The following is a 23,204-nucleotide window of genomic DNA, read 5'->3' on the forward strand; positions in this document are numbered from 1 at the left end:
AGAAATAATTTTAATAATACAAATTTAATATCAGTTATAATCATTAATAATATTAATTGTGATTTTTATGATTTTTTTTAAATTTTATAAATTGTAGAATATTGATATTATTGTTATTAATATTTTAAATATTTATCATAAGTGAATTTTATTACCCATTAGTATTTTACTGTTTATGATAATGATGTTTTGATATTCGTATTATTATATTGTAGATTATTAATTAATTTTTATAATTATAATATTGTAGTATAATAAATTATTTACATCAGATCAGTTTCGCTATTTATTGATATTTTAGATATTTCTATATTATAACTGTTATTAATAAATTTTAAAATTCACTTTTTTACTATTTATGTTGATCTGATTGTAAACAAAAATTAACATTGATTTTGGTTGAGTTGAAATCCTATGTTTATTATATAGAAAACAAGGGGAAATTATCTTATTTTTATGAAGAAAACAACTAAAAACATCTTTTAGGATTTTTTTAAAACAATTAGTATTGTCGACGTTCAATTTTAGCCGATCCTGATTCGTTTTGGGCCGCGATGAGTAAATCTAAAGTGTCAAGTAGAAGAATACAAAGGCTTCAGACGTGAGTCAACACCAGAATTTTTTATGTTGTTCGGCCAGAACAATACCTACTTTACGACTACATTCTGATTATTTTCTCAGAATGGCGGTATCTGATTATTCTCTCTGTCCATGTCCCTCATGATATCTATAATTCTTATTTATACTGAGGGGCCTTTACAATTTAGATAACATATAGAAATACAATGATTACATAATGGGGAACAAACAATCATTATCGTCTACACAAAATCAGGAGTGAGATCCTCATTACGAGTGTCATGGGCTGTTGCAAATAAAGTGAATAGTCTCTACCTCTGACTTCTCAGCAATTTACCACTTATTCAAGCTGGTGGTTTTAGGTCAGCGACCTAGGCGGTCCAGCGAACTAAGGGTTTTCCTGAGAGCTTGTCAGACGATCGTTGAAAGCTCGCAGGATGCTTGCTTTATGAGCTTCGGATTTTGGTGATTTATGGACTTTCTTTGACGAGGTCGTCTACGTTATTCTGGGTTCTGGGCGATTGAGCCAGCCCATTGAATTGAGCTTGGCCCATAAGAAGTGATACGAGAATAGCATGTAACAAGTATAAATTTTAAAAATTGAGAGACTAAGATTTTATGTTTTCTAATTGAAAAAAAAAATCATTTGAACACTTTTTTTTTTATTTACTATTAATCCTTTTTTGAATATAAGTCTTAATTTCCGTAATTGAAATTTTAGGATCTGTTTACATGTGAAAAACTATAGTATGTTTTTAGAAAATATTTTGAAAATTAAAAATTGTGTTTATTTTTTTTTTAATTTGAGAATAGAAAATAATTTTTTATTTTTTAAATTGTATTAAATCTTAGAAAATATAATAAAAATATTCTCTAAGAAAAATATATATTTTTTTAATTTAAGCCTCACTTTGACTCAATATCTTTTTCTTCTATTTTTTCTAATGTTTCATTTGCACCCATACACCCCCCCCCACATTCCTCTTCCCTTCCCAATCACTCTCTATCACTGGGAGTACAACTAATCTTTCTTTTGCTCTCTTAATCTTTGTTATTGTGATAATATCCTTTGCCACTGTGACAACAAACACCGCTTTCTTCTTACTCACCTTCTTTCTCTTTTCTTGCCATCTTCAATCTTTAATAGCATCATTGCGCCTCTCTCTACTACTATGATAGTGACAACTCTTCTCTTTATTAAGTCACCCTAACTATTCATCTCTCTCTTTACCGTCAATCTCCACATCTTTTTTTTTACATGATTTTGAACATATTATCTCATTTTTTATTGTCTTAAAATTAATTTTATATTTAATAAAAATGAACACATTTTTTTATTTTTTTTATAAAATTAGAAACATAAAAATAAAGATAAAACTAGAGATGGAACAAAATACATTTTCTACTCTTAAATTTCTTTCACAAAAGGTCTTTCATTACATGCAAAAGATAATGATCATGATCATATGTTTTATGGTATATGTTTATATCATCTAACATCTTTAAATTTGGAAATGTGATTGAAATAATGAATGAACCACTAGAGGCGTGGGCGTGGGTGTGGGTGTGTGTGTGTTTTTTTTTTTCTCGGTAAGGGTTTTGTATCTCCATCATTTTCACAAATCCCAAAGTTTAGCTTGATTGATACCGAAATAAAAAGAACATAGAAATAATCAAAGTTTGAGTTACAAGAGTCACAACATGTATGCAATGTATATCAATTCTTAAATCAATGATTGCCACTCTTCAAGATTTAACCTTGAGGGTGTTTGGCTTATCAATTTGACAACTTACAAATTATTAAATTAATTTATTTACTTTTTTATGCATTTGATAATATTTAAGAACTTAAATGTTATCAAATTTATAAACTATTTTAATAATGTTTGAGATACACTTCTCCCCAATTTTTTTCAAACAAGCTCTTAAAAACTTCTTACATTGACCAAGTAATTTATTGATTTATCCTCAAACAAAATACATATTTTCAATATCTATCCTTTTTTATCTCTCTATTTTCTATTATCACCACCTTCCCCAAACTATCTCCGACTGCCTCCATGTTCGTCATCGCCCATCGTCTAGCGCCGTCCTCCATTGTCGTCGTCTCTATTTTCTTCTTCATTCATTGTGTATATATATATATAATAATGTATATTAAATTAATATATTTAATATTTTTATTAAAAAATATATATTTTATAAATTTTATTTGTATTATTCAACAATATATCTATTTTCATATTTTTGTCAAATTCTAATAATTTATCAACTCTTTCAAACCAAATACATAACTATCCAACTTTTAAGCACATTTATTCAAATACATTATCAAATTAAACACTACCCAACTTTTAAGTTTTACACAACTTAAAAGTCAAAGAGTTTATAAACTACTTTTAAAAATGATAAGCCAAACAGCCTCTTGTAGAGATAAACTAATTGAGCAAAACTTCGAAACTCCTCCATTACATTATATATGTATTACAACTATGTTTTTGGGACTGATCATGAAACATAATTACAATGAAGTTAACCTGCATATTGACAAACAACTTAGATGAGCTCGAGTGTCGCATCTTGGGAAGAAAAGAGTTTCAAAACAACCTGGTTCAGGTTCCAAACATAATTACAATATTAAAAGATAAAAAACTAAAATAGCATAACAAGGATGATGTTAGTACCCAATGCCATCGGCACTTTTTACAATGCAAATGGTGTCATACAAAACATCTTTTTAAGTAAAATTCATGCCTTTGGCGCCGTAGCATTTCCCCCCTGAATGATGATCATTCTAATTGGGATTTAAATGTAAAAGTTCTGTTTGACATTCGCCACATTGATTCTTTTCTCCAATGGCGACTATGGGAAGATCTGAGTTAAAAAAAACGAAAAAAAACGGGGCCTTAAGTTCAACCCGGGTCCTGCTGTGAAATCCCGGTGACAGGCAAGCAATAGGTTGCTGCAATAGCACATGATGCTTACAATCCTCAGACTACATCTATCAAAGGTGTCATAAATTTTGCAATATCATATGACATCTAGAATGTTCAGACTAGATCAATTCTGGCAAAGGCAATTCAGCTAAAGCTAACAAGAAATCTGGAATATCAGTGACGTGGGTCATAGCAATTCTCTATCCTGCTACAATATCTAGATACATCGTATGTTTCCTGCTAAGTTTGTCAAAGTCTTTTGAGTTTCTACTCACCGAAAGAAAAAGAATGAGAGTTTCTTCTTCGGGACTGTTCAGAATAGGGATATGGAGCTTCAGTCTCTAGGAGAACTGCCGCTTCTAGAAAACTTATTGCCACCATACCTCTGCCACAATAACAAAAGTAGAAGATGTATTCATTAGAATAAGTGGTAAGATATCATATGAAAAGGGTTAACATGCCCCGACCAACCACACACAAACACAATGATGCAAAAGCTAGCAATGGCAGGCAGAGACTGAAATAACACTTGTAATCACTCACCTGCTTTCCAATATCAAAGGGAATATATTTGTATCTAATCATGTGTAGAATTTGACGCTTCGTCGTGAGGGCGAACAGAACAATCCAATAACATAAAAGTATGGGCCAGAAAACAGGTACGTCCAGCACAGAAAAGAAGGTCAAAATATATGCCACTATGAAAGCCTTGGTGATGGAATACCTAAAAAAGAAAATGAATCATAAAGACATATTTATATAATCTAAGCAAACTAAAAGGTTCACAATGTTAAGAAGTTTTGCTTATACAAAGTCAAAACGGTTATAAATGACATCAAGCAACAGTTCTCCCTCCCATTGTCATTCTGCAAGTTAAGAAGGCAACACAGAGCTTAACTACTTGGTCATTGAGGCCGCCAAAACCTTCCCCATCAGGTTGAAGCAATTAACAGGGTCATTGCAATTAGTAGAATAAATGTATTAGCCCCTTTATCTGAGCTAGAAGCCACGCAAAGCTTGTGATCTCCCATGCAGGTAAAGAAACATGCAATGAAGCTGCTAATCAGCAAATCTTCACTAGTCAAAGCCGAATGCTTTGACACCATTTCTAGTTGAAGTGCACGAGGCTTGATCTAAGGAAATCTAACTCTAAGGTTAATCACTGCCTTTTCAAGCGTAGTGTGGAGGTATTAAAGTAGGCAGTACTAAAAACCCAAGAGCAAAGTTCTATAAATATGTTCATCACTGGAATCACTTACCTAAATCAACTGTGTTCTATATTCTAATGCTAGTCTTCAAGGAAACAACTGGCATATGCGCCAATAGTAATTTTCATATATGACAGACCAAATGCTGCACTATTAACAGCAAGAGGAATCCAAGCCACTAACTTAGAGAGGCCATTAGACGGTGACAGACAGAAAGAACTATCACAATGGGTGCTTTGTGCATGAAGAACTCATAATGCAGACCTTTAAGCAGCATAAAACTATATGTAACAATTGAATTAAGGGGGAAGCGCTTATTACCAAAACCTAAACTCAGGGAGGCGGCGAATAAATGGCTTGAATTCATCAGAGTCTTTAGTGGGCAAAGAGGCCCCATCAGTAGCTTCAAGCTCGGGGTCAATCTTTGGCGACAGAAACCCAATCAGGAGGTTCAACAAGTATATCCCAAGAGCATAGGACACGACATAGAACCCTCGAACATAATACACTCTCAACACATAGATCAAAGCAACCACCAGTGTCCCCAACCACCTTTGGAGCGTATGAGGAGTGAACCGCTCCAGATAGTACTGAAACGCCACCGAGAAATCCTTTCTCCATTTCGAAAACGGTGCCATTGCTGGACCATCGCCTCCTGTTCCTTCCATATTCGCTCTATTGATGCGAACGTAGAATAAAAAAACATAACAAAGTAAGAAACAATTAACAAAAGATTCACACACTTTGTTCTTGACCTGATCAGTGATCATTGAAAAGACAGAAACGCAAGATCTTCAACAGAATAAAATTGTAAGACGAACCCTAACACTAAAATTAGAAATGAAAACAGTTAACATAATAATGGAAGAACTAACAGCAAGGAGTGAAGTTTAATTTACGTGTTTTTCTATGAAATATTGGAAATTTTATGGGTCTCGGACTCGGAAGCGACATTGATGGTCGAGCAAATGAGGGCTTTGACCAACCCGATAATCAAAATGCAAATTGGGAAGAGAAATATCGGAAAAATGAGAAGTGGAACCGCATGTGTCCGTACCAGATACTGGTGTTTGGCGGCGGCGTTGGAGACAGTAAGACGGCGAAGCGGAAGAGGAAGACGTCTGAGTACAGAATTCCGGCGCTTCGATTCGAAGCGTGATATCAAGGTTACTTGCAATGCTTGCCGAGAAAAAAAGAGTTTGTCCTATCAATCGAATCGAATCCAACTAAAATTCAATCAAATGAAGAATTTTAATATAAAATTTCACATTATTCGACATGATTGCGTTTGGAACTTGAGACACTTAGGACGCTACCAAATACCCTCTGTGTCATGTTAAAGTGCAACGTGCATGCTATCGCGAGTTGTAACAAGGGTCTACGAGATTAACTAAAATCAGTTTGAATTGTACTTAAAATTAGAGAAATTCTATTTGTAACTATGCCTTTTACTCTCCACAATCACTTTCTACTAAAATTAAATATGACAAAATTATCATAAAGTTAAAATTCTTTTTTATTCTTCTAAATATACAACTACCTTATATCACTCCATCTCCCTAAACTTTAAAATTCAAGAGAAAATAAAACTCTCAAATTCTAAAGTTTGGAAGTTTTATTTAGAGTTTGGGAGAAAACAAAACTCCCGAACTCTAAAATTTGGCATGCTACTTGCAATGCTGTCAGTAAATAAAAAATAACCAGAACAAAAAATTATTGAAGAAAGAAAAATCAGGTGACACTAGAAGGAGTTTTGGTCTGGGCTTTACGGGGTTGCCGGAAACTCCGATAGGCATTGCTAGGCAACGCTAAGATTTGGTGTCACATAGACAACACTGACCGAAAAGGTACCATAGGAGGCACCAATCGAGATTTGGTGTCGCATAGACAATGTCACCAAATCTAGGTGACTCGAACAAACCTCTGGCAGTGGCTACAACGAACACGGTCGCCCCTCATATTTAATTTTTTCACAACAACCAAATCTTATAATTCGCGATGGACATGTCCAAACCCTGGGGTTTGAGAACGCGCAAACGTGTTTGAGCCATGGGATTCAGACATGTTCATAGTGTCAAGATTGGGACGCATTAGTCACGGTCGCCGCCAAAGATCCATTTTAGTCATTATAGTGGCTGTTGTTATCATCGTCTTCTCCATGTGGGTCACGCCCATTGGAGATTCATTTGAGTCGTTGATGGCCTTTATGGTGGTTGTTGTCGTCGTCTTTTTCTCCATGTGGGTCACGCCTGTCAAAAATCCATTTGAATTTTCAGCAACCACTATGAAAGTTGTCGTCATCTTCTTCTCCATTCATTGTTGTCGTTCAATTTTGCCTTTTGTTTGTTTGATTTTTTGCTATTGTGCAATGGTAATAAGTTAGAGGGTATTTTGAAAAAAATATTGGTTACAAAGAATAATTAAGTGTTGTTGTGATGAGTAATTATGAATAGTTGTTGTGGAAAGCAAAATGCGTGGCTGTATATAGAATTTTCTTTAAAATTATGGGTTAGACAACAAAAACAATACCACTTTGGTTGTTCTCTTCTGTTGCCATTGCCCTTTCTTTTTCTTTTGTTTGGTTGAGGGTTTTCTTTTCTCCTTTTAATTTTTGAACGATAGATTCGTCATTACCATTGCTTTTCATTGAAGCTCAAATAAGGTTTTGGAGGAAGAGAGCTAGGACAACGATGAACTTGGAAAAAAGGAGTTGGAATGGCGATAGGCAGCGAATGTTGAATAAAAGAAGATAATGAGGAAGAGAAAAGAGGAAAAGGGTTCAGTTGTAGCCAGAACCCTATTCCTCTTATTCGACAAGCTTCATGTCGGCGCCACCATGCATAAACCTTGTTTCTCTTATTCTTTTTCTCTTATTTTCTTCATCATCCTTTATATCTTATTTTACTCTACCTTTACTAGTTGCCATTGTGCCAAAACCCTCTTCCTCATTTTCTATTATTATTTTCATCTTTCCCATCATTTTCTTCCATTCGACATCCGCCTCTTACCACTCGTCAAAATTCCTCTTCATCTAGAATCCTCTTTGAGCTTCAACATATGGCAATGATAGTAGTGGACCTATGATCCAAAAAACATAAAGAGAAAACCCTAGCCAAATAGGAGGAATAGAAAAGCGATGGTGAAAAAAAGGATAATCAAAATCGCAGTGTCCAAATTGTAATTTTAAATGTAGTCTAGACTGATTTTACTTATTCTTCGCATCGTTGAGTATATGCAAATATTGTTCTTATTTATAATTTTAGTTAAATTAGATTTTTAGCAAATTTTAATTGATTGTTGTAATAAATTTCAACTTTTATGGTAATGACAATTTCATGAAAAATTTCAAACTCAATTGTATTTTAAAAAAAAAACATATATTTGATATATTTTAGTTAAAAAATATAAGAATATTTTTTTTTATCATATCTTCACTAAATTGGACTGCCTTCCGAAAGAAACACTAAATTGGACTGAATTTAATAAAAATTTAAGACAAAAGTAATCGAAAATAATCCATCCAGTTCAGAATTTCAGCTGTACTCAGATAATGAGCACCTCTAATTCCATAAGCAAAATACCATTAATAAATTCAAATAAGGTTAATTTTAAGTATTCAGTCTGTTATTTTACCATGATAAATAAAAACCTAAATTTGTATAATAATTTTTTAAAATAATTTTATATTTTTTTTGTAAAATTTTAATTCTAAATTCGAGATTGACATTAAGCTTTAAAAACTTTTATTCCATCTCAAGAACTAAATCAAAATCTAATTAAATCATATAATAAAAATGAAGTATAAACTTAACATGAGGGCACAACTGACATTTCACATCATAAAAGTGGAGGTAAATTCTATTCGCAGCCACGATTTTACTCGCTGCAGCCACTTTTCAATATACCTCAAATAACCTCAAGAAAAAATTTAATTTTACCCTTCATCTTCAATACTCAACCACCTACGTTAAGCAACCACCTGACATCGTATTTTCTTCTACCGGCAAACTCTGTAATTTTCTCTTACCCGTCGTCTGTCACAATTACTTATTAGTTCATACTCACCATCAAAAATTGAAAATTTATTTTCTTTTCAAGATCACTAATTCCTCTTGTTTCACACCCATCATTACTCAGCCCATTTCTCTCAGAATATCAGCAAGTCGAAGTTAGTCATAGATTACTACACTCAAATGTTTACAACCAATTGGGGAGAGTTTGACGAAGAAGATAACAACTACTCAAAAAAATAACATCACACACAAGTAAATCTAAATCTTGTATGTATTATTGTGTGTTTCTAAGGGTTTGGGAAGTTGGAAACTTCAAAGAATCCCTGATTTTTCGAATTAGTGTGTAAGTAAATATTGTAGTATTAGTGGATTTTCCAAATTCCAGAATTCAAGAAATGCATGTATTTTCGAATCCCAGGGTTCAGGAAGTTGGGTTTTTAGATTTTTAATTGGTATTTTATTTTATTCATTTTTTCTTATATCTCAAAAAAATTGATTTTGCAATTCACCAATTATTTGATATTATTTAACAGTTCACTACTAGTGAGGTATGATAATTTTTTAATAAATTTCTTAAAATTATTATTTTATTTAGAGAAAAAATATATCTAAATGTTTTCTTCTATTAACTTTTTGATAATAGAGAAATACTGATTGGATGAACTAAGAAAGTTGGAAAAGAAAATGGAATTGTTATTGTAATAAAGAGTTCAAAATCTGTGATTATTAGAAAAAAACCTATAATTCATCTTACTTGTGAATGAAATGAGAAGTATAAAAAGAAGAAATAAGAAAAATAAAATGCAAATACACAGATTTAAAAAAAAAGTCATTATTCATTTGAATTATTTGCCATTATAAATAGATAAATTTGTCCCTTTAACAATTATAAGCATGGCACGCAATATAGATTTAATAAATTTTTATCAATAATTATAAATCAGCACTTACATATTATATTATATAATATATAAAACGAAATATAGAACGAAAACTTATATTATATAATATAATATATTATATATTTTAGGAGCCTCCGAACTCTAGAGTTTGGAGACTCCTAGCACCTCCGAACTCCAGAGTTCGAAGGTAACAATCTTAATAATATTATTATTATTATTATCATAATATATATGTATTATATACATATTATAGTATTATATTAATTTAACTGCAAATTAAAATAGTTGAGCGTCCGTGCAAATTGAAATGTGTAATATATTATATAATATATAAAATAGAAATTGAGAGCCTCCAAACTACAGATTTCGGAGACTCCCAGCACCTCCGAACTCCAGGGTTCGGAGGCATGGGCTACCTCCGAAACTTGGGGTTCGGAGGCGCGGGCCATTTTCGAAACCCAGGTTTCAGAAACAGCCCAAGCCCTCGAATTCTAGGGTTCGGAGGCGGCCAACGCCTCTGAAACCTAGAGTTCGGAGGAGCAGGCCGTTTCCGAAACTCAAGTTTCGGAAGTAGCCCAAGCCTCCGAAATCCAAGTTTCGGAGGCATAGGTCGCCTCTAAACCCAGTTCGAAGGCCATGCTACCTCCGATTCGATGGCGGTGACCGATTTGAATCCAGGTGGCCACCACCTTTGCCCATCGAACCTTTCCTTTTCTAGCCTCCAAGGTGTAAAAATTACCTGTGTTATCACCAAGCGCATAGTAGAGAGACGTGGCTGTAGGGAAGGCGACGACGGCAAGTGGGGATTGCAGAGAAGCAACAAATGCTGTAGAGAAGGGGACGGCGACAAGTGGCTATAAAGAAAGGGACGGCGTGATGTATGAGATATATGAGGGTAATTTTGGAATATAGGTGGCTGCAACAAGTAATAATAGTGGGTGTGAAGAGTAATTGTTAAATTTATTTTAATTATGGCTGCGAATAGTAAAAAATTGGCTGCAAATAGAATTTCTCAAAAGTGGATTGTGATAAGGGTAATTTGAGTGAAAAGTCATTTTGAGTCTTCTTTTCTATTTACTTTATTTATCTCTCTTGTTTCTCTCGTCATCGATCGTTGTCTTATTGCTACCTTGTCTACCTGCTTACATCGTTGCCTCATCGCAATAATGAGGCGACGATATGAAGAAGAGAGAGAGAAAAGAGAAATAAAATGAGAAGAGAGAGATCTAAAATTACTTTTTTTTACTCCTAAAGTTTACAAAATCGAACTTATGTGATTTGGTTGGGTTACCCTAAAAAAATAAGAAAAAATAAGAAAAGAAGATACTTAGAGCCAAGGATGATCTTATAAAAATAAGAAAAAATGGCCTTAACATGTGAGTTAGGCTGGGTTACCGTAACCCCAAACTCACAATATCTTGCACGCACGAGCCTTCACTGCTAGAAGCTCCCCGCTTTACAAGGCCCAACATAATTCCTGACACATGGGATTCTCTTCGACCGTTCGATTGAGTCCTGGATTCGCATCCAACGGCCCCTGTTGCCTCAGAGACGATCGGGTGACGCCACCCGTCCACTTCCGTCCACCTAACGATTCTCCCTTCAAATGCAGAGACAGAGAAGAAAAAACACATTTCTTCTCTCCGTCGCTCGGCCTCTGAACGCTCATCCAAGCCTCAGGTTTGCATTGCAGCGTCTCACTGTAAATGTCTGCCTTTCTCTTTCCTCTCTCAGTCTCCAGGAACTGTATGTGCTTAAAATTTCTGTATATGTTCGGGAGAGGAGATTGTAATTGCTTTGCTTATGTTATTGCCAGTATCGGTAAACGAAACTTTTAAGTCCTTTCCCGGTACCTCTTATCCATTTGAGATTCCTTAGCTTCTTCTGTTGAGTTCATATGTGAAGTTACGTTTCGTTCTTCTAGTTTCGCGGTGCTTGCTGGTCATGCGGCTGCTTGTTTTCTTTGGAATATTACTGCGTGTCTTTCGTCTAACTTGTTGCGTAATGAAATGCCAAATTATTGTTCAGAGATAGAGTTGGATCTGGCAATTGCTGGCTTTCTTTCATTTTCAGGCCAAAATTGCATCTACACGTTTTTTGTGTTACACTGTTTAGTTTTTAGTCCGGTTTCTAGTTTTTGGATTTATTTCTTATCTCTATTTTTCTCTCCCGATAATAATTGTTTGGTTTAACTACATTTTTTTTTTATCGTAATTACTCCTTTAATAAGTATTTCACAAAAATATTGTTTGGTATATAATTTGTTCCCTCAAACTAGTGCTCTCCTAAAAACATTTCTCAATATAGGCTAATTTTGCATATGTATGCCACATAGAATAAATAAACTAAACATCTTAAGGACGAGCTCCATCAAAGGAGAAAAGAAGGAAAGAGAAATAGCCTTCAAAAGCCTTTAAAAAAACTGTGTTATCTATCTAATGCTTATTGAGATGCTAATTCCACACAGAATTTTGTGGAGAATTATTGTATGAAATGAGTCGACTTCATTGCAATACAGAACACTTTCAGCTTTGACTCATATTTTAAAAGGTGCCACTCCATCACATCAGTATAACTCTGATGGAGTTTATGTATAAAGATCTTGTAAGGAATATTTCACGAGATACAAGCATACAGGCTAAACTAGAAGGTTCTTGCCATTACTTTGACATGCTAGGATTTCCAAACCCCAACATAATATTACATATACCAGTTTTAGTTAATACATATTTTAGTCCCTGAATTAATAAAAAAAATGACTTTAAGGATATCAACTAAATTGTGTTCACTATTCATCCCTAAACAAAATAATTTATATACTTTTAGTCCCTGACTTAATCGATGTTAACTGAGACGTTAACTTTGCCTCGTCACACTGCCACGTCACTCCTCAGCACTGTTACGTCACCACGGCTTAATGCATTTTGTAGTCCCTAGACTGATCAAAAAAATGGCTTTAAGGATATCAACTAAATTGTGCTCACTATTCATCCCTGGACAAAAAAAAATTATACACTTTTAATCCCTGACTTAACCGATGTTAACTGAGACGTTAATTTTGGCTTGTCACGCTACCACATCACTATCACGTCACTCATAATATCCACGTCTATTGTCCATATTTTTATAAAAAAAAAAAAAAAACAACAACAATGTCTCCACAGTTGGGCTCCCCAACCACGGCCATGAGGAGGCTGGGTTCCTCAACCCAGCCGTGGTTGGGACCGGGACCCTAGCGGTCGAGCGATTGGCTGCCATGGCCATCAGCTGTTGGGGGTCGGGGAACCCCAGAACCTTGGTCCTAACCGTTCCCCGAGGCGACCGGCAATGGCTGAATCGACGACGGGTGCAGAGGCAAGAGTGGTCCAAAACAAGGAGAGAGGGAGAAGGGGGAAAAATGACTCCCTATGGCCGCCAGCAGCCATGGCTGGGTGTGTGTTGAAGTTGTTTTTCTTTTTTTTAATAAAAATATGGATAGGAGACGTGGATATTATGAGTGACGTGGTAGTGACGTGGCAGAGTGACAAGGCAGTGACGTGGCAGGGTGACGAGGCAAAGTTAACGTCTCAGTTAACATCAGTTAAGTCGGGGACTAAAAGTGTATAAAATTATTTTGTTCAGGGATGAATAGTGAGCACAATTTAGTTGATATCCTTAAAACCATTTTTTTTATTAGTCCAGGGACTAAAAAATGCATTAAGCGGTGGTGACGTGGCAGTGCTGAGGAGTGACGTGTTGGTGACGTGACAGCGTGACGAGGCAAAGTTAACGTTTCGGTTAACGTCGGTTAAGTCAGAGACTAAAAGTGTATAAATTATTTTGTCCAGGGATGAATAGTGAGAACAATTTAGTTGATATCCTTAAAGCCATTTTTTTGATTAGTTCAGGGACTAAAATATGTATTAAGCCTAAGAATATAACATATTGGACCTCATCTTCTATGTAGTCTACTCTTATGTGATAGGGCAATAGGTCCCACTTGTGCCTCTGCACATTATTGCAATGCCAAAGCGACCATCTTCGCATTGGGGCTTTGACTTATGGAATAAGTGGCAAGACAGCTCGGAGTATTGCACCCAAAGGATGTCTCGTTTGATCTTTGGTGTTGATATCCTAGATCTTTGTAGATCAAGTCCCACCTTACATCAAGAAACAAATTGGGATGCAAGTAGCTCATTTGCTTATCAAAAGACCAAGGTCATTAAGTTCATATTGGCACGTTGTACGATCAACCGGGGAGTTCTTCTTTGCTTTTTTTACCTGTCTTGCTATCTCTTCATTTTGCAAAATTTTTCTCTTAACTTCAACCAAGAAGAAAAACTTGTGAACCAACAAGAGTCTCTTACATTGTCTTCGGTGAAAGTTTTATCATGGTTATTTCCATTATAGATTATGCCTCTGTCGTAGCCCTGCACCTTGCTTAGGAGAATGTTAGGAAACTCATTCCCATTATCTCTATGAGGTTGGTGCAGAAAGTTCCCTGTACTGAGGTTATGTAGGTTCGATTTGTAATTAAATAGACTTATATTTACTAGGTGAGCTGGCTTATGGGATAGCTCTTTGTTGAAAGTTAAAATGACAATATAAAATTAAAAATTTAAAGTTAATCCTCTATCTAGCTGCTTAAGCTTTTAGATGAGATAGCGGTGGTTAACAATTTAACATGATATTAGACTAGACAAAGATCTTGAATTCAAACCTCACTACTGACTTACTACTTCAACAGTTACATGTATTTGGACCAATTATGTAGTGAAGTCTGACCACATGTAAGGGGGCGCGTTGAGAATAAAAATGATAATATAATAAAAATAAGATAAAGTTAATCCTTTATCTAACAACTTAAACTTTTAGATGAGATGGTGATTAACAATTTAACACTCTTCTCACCCTTGAGGTGAGTGTGGGCAATCTCATTGTTATTGCAGTGTAACAATGTTATCAAACTCCATGGAGGTTTGTGATGAATCAATTATTCACTTTGGAAGATTGGACCATGTTGTTAATGAAAATTTGGCCATCATGCACGCATCTGCACTTGAAGTGAATGACACTATCAATCTCAGAGTGCCAACTTCTGGGCTTCAGTTTGTGATGAATCAATTATTCACCTTGGAAGATTGGACCATGTTGTTAATGAAAATTTGGCCATCATGCACGCATCTGCACTTGAAGTGAATGACACTATCAATCTCAGAGTGCCAACTTCTGGGCTTCAGTTTGTATATAGCACTGAATTTAAAGCACTTTTAACCTATTTCTTGTAAACAGAGGTGGTAAGATCATTGTTCTCTATTTTTTGACTTCGCAGTTTCCACTTAGCGAGTGCCAAGAATGAGCATCTATGATTCAAGCAAAGTAGCAAAAGTAGACTCTTTCAGGAATCTTTATTTCTCCTTTTTTATTCAATAGTGATGGAACATAAAAGAACCATTTGACTAAAAAAATAAAGGGTTGTAAAGCTAGCAAGAACCTGAGACTTAGCATTTCAATCCCACTGCACTGTGATTATGGTTTTAATTGTTTACTCAAAGTCTTTCTCCTGCGTGGCATATTACGTGACAAAGTCATTAGATTGGAAAATAGCTTTTGTTGAGCATTAATTTGTGATTTTGTTTAATAATAATATTCTGGTCCAAAACTCCTTGCTTTCTCTTCTTAGGGTGTTTCATATGACAGTGAACTGAGTCAGAGGATGACTATCCGCTGCTTTTGACTTATACGTTATGCTTGTTTGCAATTATGAAGAGCAGTTACCTTAATTTTTCTTTCACCAACACAATTATGTACCCTATGCTATGTTGTTTAATTACTTAGTTTTGCATTCTGATTATGAAAAAGAGTTTGTTTTTCATTATGTCACCTGTCAAAGAAAAGAAAAGAGGAAAGAAACTAAGATTGTTGTTTATTAGAGTTGATTGTATTTTTGTTTTTGTGATCTCAATAATTTTATGATGATAAACCTTGTTGCTTATAGCTACTCTGTGAGCTACCATGGCCAACATTGGAGACAGAAGTGAAAGAAATTCTGGGTTTTCTTATGCTCCTGTAGCCCTTAATGAAAGAATCCTCTCATCAATGTCCCAAAGATCTATTGCTGCTCATCCTTGGCATGACCTAGAAATTGGTATGACTTAATGTGCTCATATGTTTTTCTTTTTTATCAATATTTGTCCTACCAATAATGCAATGTTATGTTAATGTCACTTTGACAGTTTCTATAACTTACTATTGGCCTATTTGGCTGTGCCGGGGTTGACAGAAGATCACTTTAATGTAAAACTGTTTTTCTTTAGTTATTTTTTGTGAGCGTTTATATATGACTGCAAAAACTTTTCTTTTTTTTTTTTTCCTTCTGTGGAGTAGAAGCAAAATGTTTGGCAGTTAAACATCATTGTACAGTTTGAGCATAACTGATATGAAGATATTATGTTGAATGTGTAGTTATATAAGAAAAGACAAAATAAAAAACAAAATCATATGTACTGTATGATTAAAGTGGTGTCTATTGAGGATAAGATGCGAGAGTTACAATTAAGATGGTTTAGATATTTGAGAAAAAACCGAAAGATGCATCTGCAAGGTGAGTGGATGAAATGGTGAAAGTTTGTCGCAAAAGAGGGAAATGAAGACCAAAATTTGATAGGAAACCCTTAAATATGACATAGGATATAATGGCCTTATAGTAGATATGGCTATGGATAGAGATGGATGGTGGTTTAAAATTCATGTATTCAACCCCAACTAGTGTGAGATCAAGGCTCATGAATTGTTGTTGTTGGAGAAGAAGTAGTAATTTGGAGTTTTTGTTGTGGAGGAGAAGTAGAAGTAAAAAAATAAAATTATTTTTAGATCAATTAAAATTATTCTCACAAACACATTTTTTTTACAAAATAAGTTCTTAAGATAAAAAATAAATAAAATCACAGCAATATTATTTCTGCACATGGAAGTCTTTTTCCTTTACACTCTAGTTTAAATAAATGTCTGGTTTTTATGGAGTCGTGTCTGTAAACAGTGATGTCCACTGTTTTATACTTCTGCTGCCTAGTCAAGTTTGTTTTTTATCAGTGTGGGATCTCAAAGATATGTTTGTTTGTGGTCCGTGTTTTTTGCAGGCCCAGGCGCACCAGCAGTTTTCAACTGTGTAAGTTTTTGCTTTCCGTTACTTCTGTGTACTGTAAACTTTTGGAAGATGTTTTGTAGGACATGTAATATTTTGCTTAAAATGAACCTGCGCCATGATGGGATGCAGTTCTGTGCTCGTACATGATAATTTGTCAGCATAATGGTCTTGTTGAGGCTGTTTGTTTTTTGTGTTTTTTTTTTTGGGAGGGGGGGGGGGGGGGGGTGTTTGAACTTTGTTGCTACTAAAGTCGCTGCTGTCTTTGTTTTCTGTTATTGTTTGTGTGTGTGGAAAGACTATTCTACAAAGAAATGGACTCAACAGGAGCCCATTTTAGTTGCCCTACCTGGGGAGATATACATCTTGTTGCTGACGCAACAATGAGGAATTGTTATGATATGATCTGTTGCAAAGTGAGACTGTACCATGCCCATCATAGGTTGTACATTAGCTCTTAAATATTTATAAAACTTTATCTGGCAGGTGGTTGAAATTGGAAAAGGAAGCAAAGTTAAGTATGAGCTTGACAAGACAAGTGGCCTGATCAAAGTATGGTTATTCCTCTTTTCCTGTTTTCCTTCAATCTTCAGATTTATTTCAAGATATATCATCATAATACAAGATAATTTGATGTCTGGCATGGTTAGTTCCCTAAGATTTATGGGCCATATCTTTAGGAAGTAGATTTTTCTTTTGGTGACAACCTAGGATCTATATTTCTAGATACGGAAACGCTTGCAATGCTCTTGACTGGTGTAGAGTTCAATTGCATTGTCATCACACACGGATGTTCACACAATATTTTCCTTGGCTAATTGAATATGGATATTCTCTTGGTTTCACAAAGAAGTTCACAGTGGTCAACTTTCCTAATTGTGTGTGTGTTGTATGAAAATTCTACTGCAATTGGAAAATCCACTCTGCTTGCTAATTCAATTATGTTACCTATATCAATTTCATCAAACATTACATGCAGAATGTAATGAGATTGAGTGGGGCTCTGATGGTTTCATTATATTGTTTTGTCTATCAATATCACCTGAAATTTGTCACGGGCTTGGACTTTTTACCAGCGACTGTGCGGCACTTAGTCACAACCAAGTCAGCCTATCCTCCAAACAAGCTATAAAGATAGCTAAAGAACTTTAGAAGGTAAGAGGGAATGTGGAAACAAAGGATCAACACTTGAAAGGAAGCATGGAAACAAAGAACTTCTATTGCTTTAAAGAATGCTTTAGTAGGCTTTTGATTTGGCTTCCTATCGACAAATGAATCCCTACTCTTATTTATAGCCTTCCACCTCCTCAATGGACGGCGGAAATCAATTTGATCCTATGGTGGTTATTGCTCCTAGCTTCTCCCACCTCTACTATATTCTAGAATATTCTACACAACTTTATCAGGTTTCATGGTATTCTAGAACCTTCCAAACTACTCTAGACTAATCTAGACCTTTCTAGGCTAGTCTACACATTTCTAGAGTCTTCTGGAACATTCTGGGACGTTTCGGGATATCTTGGAACATTCTAGAATTCTCGGGGGCATTCTACACAATTCTACACACTTTACATAATATACAACACCAAGAAGGGTTTTGCCTAATCCAAACCTCCATTGTGCAAAATTGGGGCGGAATGTGACAAATTACATGCAAACTGCGATGTGTTGGAGTGAATCCCAGAGGGTTTTGGTTTTGGCTTGGCTTCATTGTCTAAATTTTATTTCATATTTTAGACTGCCTAAGACACAGGTCAAAAAAGAAAAATGGATTAAACAAGAGCGGGGTCCTGTCAAAGTAGATTTACTAACATGACTTTGTGTGCTATATATTGATATCTGTCAGATAAGCAGGCAGATGCATTAAGATAGACCTGAACATACTTATTTCGTCATTCTGTTATGGAAATATACTTCCTGTTGAAAGTTCAAATTGGATTAAGGTTTATTCTTTTGGAAATGTGGGCATTGTGTTCCTTGTACAATTACTGGGAAGTTTCGAGTTGAACCTGGGGCTTGTAAAGAAGCAATATTCTTCAAGGTTGGCATGGTAGTAAGAATATAGACAGGCTTCAACTTGTGTAGGCCACACTTCCTTGGGGTCTGTTGCACCAATAAAGAGACATTCCCAGACATTGTCATCACTTGGAAGTTACCATTGTTGGTTGCTTTGCCTTTGCAAATGAGGCCTAACTGCTTCCCTGAATGAAGTCCAATAATACCAGGTCTATAATCACATCCATTGGGCATCCCCTAACGGTTATGCTTCTCCTACACCAATTCTTTACATCTACTACTACTTGTACACACATTAGATCTTGGCAGAGCCGGCCCTATAGTAAGGCCAGCTAGGCGGCCGCCTGGGGCCCCCAAATTAGGAGGGCCCCAAATTTTAAAAATTTGTTATTTATATATTTTTTATTTTTTAATAATAAATATTTTATTAAAAAATTAAATACAAAATACAATTTGATAAAAATATCAATGATGATAAAACAAAATCTGTTGAAAAATCCTTTAAAGTTGATTATTTTATGTACACAATTGATCAAGTCATTTCTTCACTTCGAAATAAGTTTGAGTAATTTGGAATATATGAAAAATTTCTATGCAATTTTAAGAAATTAAAATCAATGGATGAAGATGTTTTAAAAGGATATTGTTTGAATCTTAAAAATGTTCTTAAATTTGATGGACTTTCTGATATAAATGGTTTAGATTTATTTTTAGAATTAAGAGTGTTGAGAGAAACTTTTTAAAAGGAAAAAAATGGTACATTGAAAATTCTTCACTACATCAAAATAGTTTATTATTTTCCAAATACATATATTGTTGCTTATAGAATAATTCACAATTCTAGTTTCAATGGCTTGTGCTGTAAAAAAAATTTCAAAATTGAAATTGATAAAGTCATATTTGAAGTCAACTATGTCACAAGAAATATTAAATAGATTAGCTATATTATCCATTGAACATGGTTTATTAGATAAACTTAATTATGGAGATTTAATCAACGATTTTGTATTTCAAAAAGCAAGAAAAATTAATTTTACATAAAACTAAGTATAGTTCAAGGCATATTTGTGGAATAAAATTTGTTCATTATTGGTGAACTTTACCTTTTTAATGTTATCAGTTTAATGCCTTATTTTGTTTTCTTCTATAGGAAAATCAAGAATGTATAGTTTTTTATTCGAGTTGCACTAACCTTCTTAGAGTTTCAAGAAAAAATTAATTTTATTTTTTCTTTGTTTATTGTAATAGGTTGTTTAGCATTTTTTAATCTCTGAGATATTATATTTTAGTTAAAAATTCACTATCATTAAGAAATTATCAGATTTTGTAGTTGATTGAACTTCAACTTTTTTTTTAATTCAATGAAATGATAAAATTTTTTAGTAAAGAAATATATTATTTATTTTTTTATAAAAAATTAATACTCTTAAGAAGGCCTTGATAATTTTTTTCACCTAGAGCCCCTAGATTGGTTGGGCCGGCTCTGGATCTTGGAAAACTCTCCTCCTTCATTCCCTCTTCCCCTTTAGTTGGTCTATTTCTTTTACCTGGGCATGATGGTAGTGTTGGTGCCTCTTACCTGCTTTATTATTCTCTTGTTGAACCTCCAGCATATCATCCATCCTATGCACTTGTGGGGATTTATTAATAAACTTCATGCTTTGTATGTATCTGTATGGTTCACGCTATTTGATGACTTTGGCCCTTTGTAACCTAATTCACCTGGTTAGTCAGGTGAACCCCACTCTTATGCATGAATTGGTGAATTTGAAGAAAAAAAATGGTAAATTGATGGACTTCAACCGTTTGTTATCCTGGACAATAATTAAAAGTGACATGTCTTCATTTTATGGTATGTGACATTTGGCACTAATCCATGTACCTCCCACACGATTTGGCTCAGTACCAAGGTGGTGCAGAGGTTATTTGTACTTGTGATCATGTGATCCAACAAAAGAAACTCTATCCACTGAACCAACTATTTAACATCTCGACATCATTGATTTTTCGCTAACATATGATATCCATCTTCTTAGTATTTATTTCCTTCTAAGGGGAAATGCAACAATGAAAATACAAATCATTTAAAATAAATATGTACAGACAACCACAGATTTTCTCACACTTTTCTGTGCCTTGATGATTCAATCATCAAGCTACAGCTTTTACAGTCATGTAGAGAAATATGTATATTAAATGTTTATTGTTTATATTTCTGTTTTCTTTCTCAATCATAATGTGCAACCATACAGTATAATTATTACAACCACACATTTAAGTTTGTCATTTTATTTCTCAAGTGCATAGGTTGAAAAATTTGTCATCTTGTTTTGAAATTGAAACCTCTACCCCCCACATCTCCCATCACCAATTGCAATTGTGCGGGAGAGGGAGAGGAGTGAGTACCGAAAAGGAAACAGGAGTAAAATCAATTATATTTTTAAATTAATGAACTCTATTTGTTCACATAGGTTGATCGAGTTCTATACTCATCAGTTGTTTATCCCCACAACTACGGCTTCATCCCAAGAACCATTTGTGAGGATAGTGATCCCATGGATGTTCTGATACTGATGCAGGTAGCTTCTTTCCTGTACATCTGATGGTTAAAGCCAAAGATGCACCGGAGACTGCTAAACTAATAGACTTTGACATTTTCAATTTTCCATGTTGCATAGGAACCTGTACTGCCTGGGTCTTTCCTCCGTGCTCGTGCTATTGGATTGATGCCTATGATTGATCAGGTGAAGGCTTTCATATGCTTTGCTTTATTTTTGTCCTATTTGGTTGATTGAGTAAAGACTAATGCTTCTTGAAGCTGTTGTTTGGGATCTGGAAGTTTGGCATAAAAGGTGCAGAAGTTTAGCCTTTCATTAGGTTATGGGGCCATGTGCTAGTACCATTTGTTGCCCCGAGGTCCAGAGAATTATTTCTTGTTTAAAGTTGCACCAAACTCTTTTGCACTGAGATTCCGATTTACAGGATAAATTGGGTGTTACCTAAATTCACTATACATATCCATCAGTTATCTCCTGTATCTTTTTCATTTTGGGGGTACTGAAATGCCCGCGTCCATTGTTCTCTCACTGTAGAAACTTGAAAAATCATGTTATGCCTTCAATTATGATCCAATAGGATGAAGAGTAGGATATTGATTATAGCGACAGTATTCACAGGAGCTCAACGCAAAGTTTCTGATGTTTTGAACATCGCACAAACTGTTGAAGTTTCGGCTTTATTTTCTTTTCTCTACTATTTTTTTTTTTTTTTTTTGGGGGGGGGTGGTGGGGTTCATTTGATATGTTTCTGAATGATAATTACTCAATTTAAAAACAACCAATCTGTAGGGAGAGAAGGATGACAAGATAATAGCAGTATGTGCTGATGACCCTGAATTCCGCCACTACAAGGACATCAACGATCTTCCTCCACATCGCCTTGCTGAGATCCGACGTTTCTTTGAGGATTGTATCCTTTTAACCCGGACAGGGGGGATCATCCATTGTTTTGTGCTCATAATTCTTTTCTTTTTAGCAATTCTCTATATCGCTTGACTGTGAAAGCATGCATGGTAATTGATATACGATGCAAATTACTGTAATAATTGGTCGAAAGAAAAACACAACTTTTATGGTCTTTCATCTGTTATAAGCGTTTAACACCACCTTGACTCGTGAATGATAGACAAAAAGAATGAGAACAAGTCTGTTGCTGTGGAAAACTTCTTGCCTGCAGAGGCTGCCATTGAAGCTATCAAGTATTCCATGTGAGTGTTTTCGGCTTCCTTGGGATTGTTCTTTTTCTGTACTGACATTTGAACCTTGGTTTTCGTCCATAATTCATTTATTTTCTGTTACATGCATGCTTCATGTTGCAGGGATCTGTATGCGTCCTACATTGTTGAGAGCTTGAGGCAGTGACTGGTCTTACTTGAAAGACCACTGCATCCAAAGTCTTTGCTAAAGTTGTTGCCTAGTACTAATTGTATAAGCAATGCTGAGAAACACACGAGCCTGTCTGAACTTCTATACCGAATTGGCCATCTAATTCTAATAAGCTTGTGTATCACACTCCTGATATCACATCTTAAAAATATAGTTTCAGATGTAGTATTTTTTTTTTTTTTTTGGTTGACTTTATCGAAACTGAGTTAATTATTTATTTTTTCTTTAAAGGTTTTGAGTATTCACGAATTTACTATATTATTTTCACATGAGAACTAATATAAATTGTTAAATGGGTTCCACAAAAAATTGAAAATGACAATTGAAAACGAACACTCAAAAAGAGGCGAAGAGGGGGCAACCAGGCTAAATCATTTTTGACTTAGAATTTTTTTTATGAAAAGATTACAAGAAATTGGGCGTGTAAGGTAATATTTTTAAATTTATCATTATTAATGCCATTTAAAAAGAAAGGTAAAAGTA

General features: G+C 34.7%; 2 protein-coding genes across 5 annotated transcripts; one reads left to right on the top strand and one right to left on the bottom strand.

Annotated features, from left to right (window-relative positions):
- Window positions 1–3,476: 3,476 nt before the first annotated feature.
- LOC127804103 (protein RER1B) lies at window positions 3,477–6,072 on the bottom strand. The gene is made up of 4 exons (XM_052340835.1): window positions 5,781–6,072; window positions 5,045–5,398; window positions 4,059–4,239; window positions 3,477–3,900 (listed from the first exon to the last, which is right to left on the bottom strand). Exons 2-4 carry the CDS (start codon window positions 5,389–5,391, stop codon window positions 3,850–3,852), a joined length of 579 nt encoding a protein of 192 aa, XP_052196795.1. The 5' UTR covers window positions 5,392–5,398; window positions 5,781–6,072; the 3' UTR covers window positions 3,477–3,849.
- A 5,079-nt stretch (window positions 6,073–11,151) lies between these two features.
- On the top strand, window positions 11,152–22,899 carry LOC127804708 (soluble inorganic pyrophosphatase). Of its 4 annotated transcripts, XM_052341657.1 has the most exons (10): window positions 11,247–11,318; window positions 11,667–11,730; window positions 15,616–15,765; window positions 16,757–16,785; window positions 17,248–17,313; window positions 21,249–21,356; window positions 21,456–21,521; window positions 22,125–22,245; window positions 22,462–22,543; window positions 22,655–22,899. In XM_052341657.1, the coding sequence occupies exons 3-10, from the start codon at window positions 15,633–15,635 to the stop codon at window positions 22,695–22,697; spliced, it is 648 nt and encodes a 215-aa protein (XP_052197617.1). In that variant the 5' UTR covers window positions 11,247–11,318; window positions 11,667–11,730; window positions 15,616–15,632; the 3' UTR covers window positions 22,698–22,899. The 4 variants fall into 4 exon arrangements, with proteins under 4 accessions (XP_052197615.1, XP_052197617.1, XP_052197619.1 ...); XM_052341655.1 differs by lacking the exon at window positions 11,667–11,730 and having other exon boundaries at window positions 11,152–11,318; XM_052341659.1 differs by lacking the exon at window positions 11,667–11,730 and having other exon boundaries at window positions 11,262–11,340.
- Window positions 22,900–23,204: the final 305 nt, after the last annotated feature.

The sequence above is a fragment of the Diospyros lotus genome, chromosome 6 (genome assembly GCF_014633365.1).
Source record: "Diospyros lotus cultivar Yz01 chromosome 6, ASM1463336v1, whole genome shotgun sequence".
Lineage (NCBI taxonomy): Eukaryota > Viridiplantae > Streptophyta > Magnoliopsida > Ericales > Ebenaceae > Diospyros > Diospyros lotus.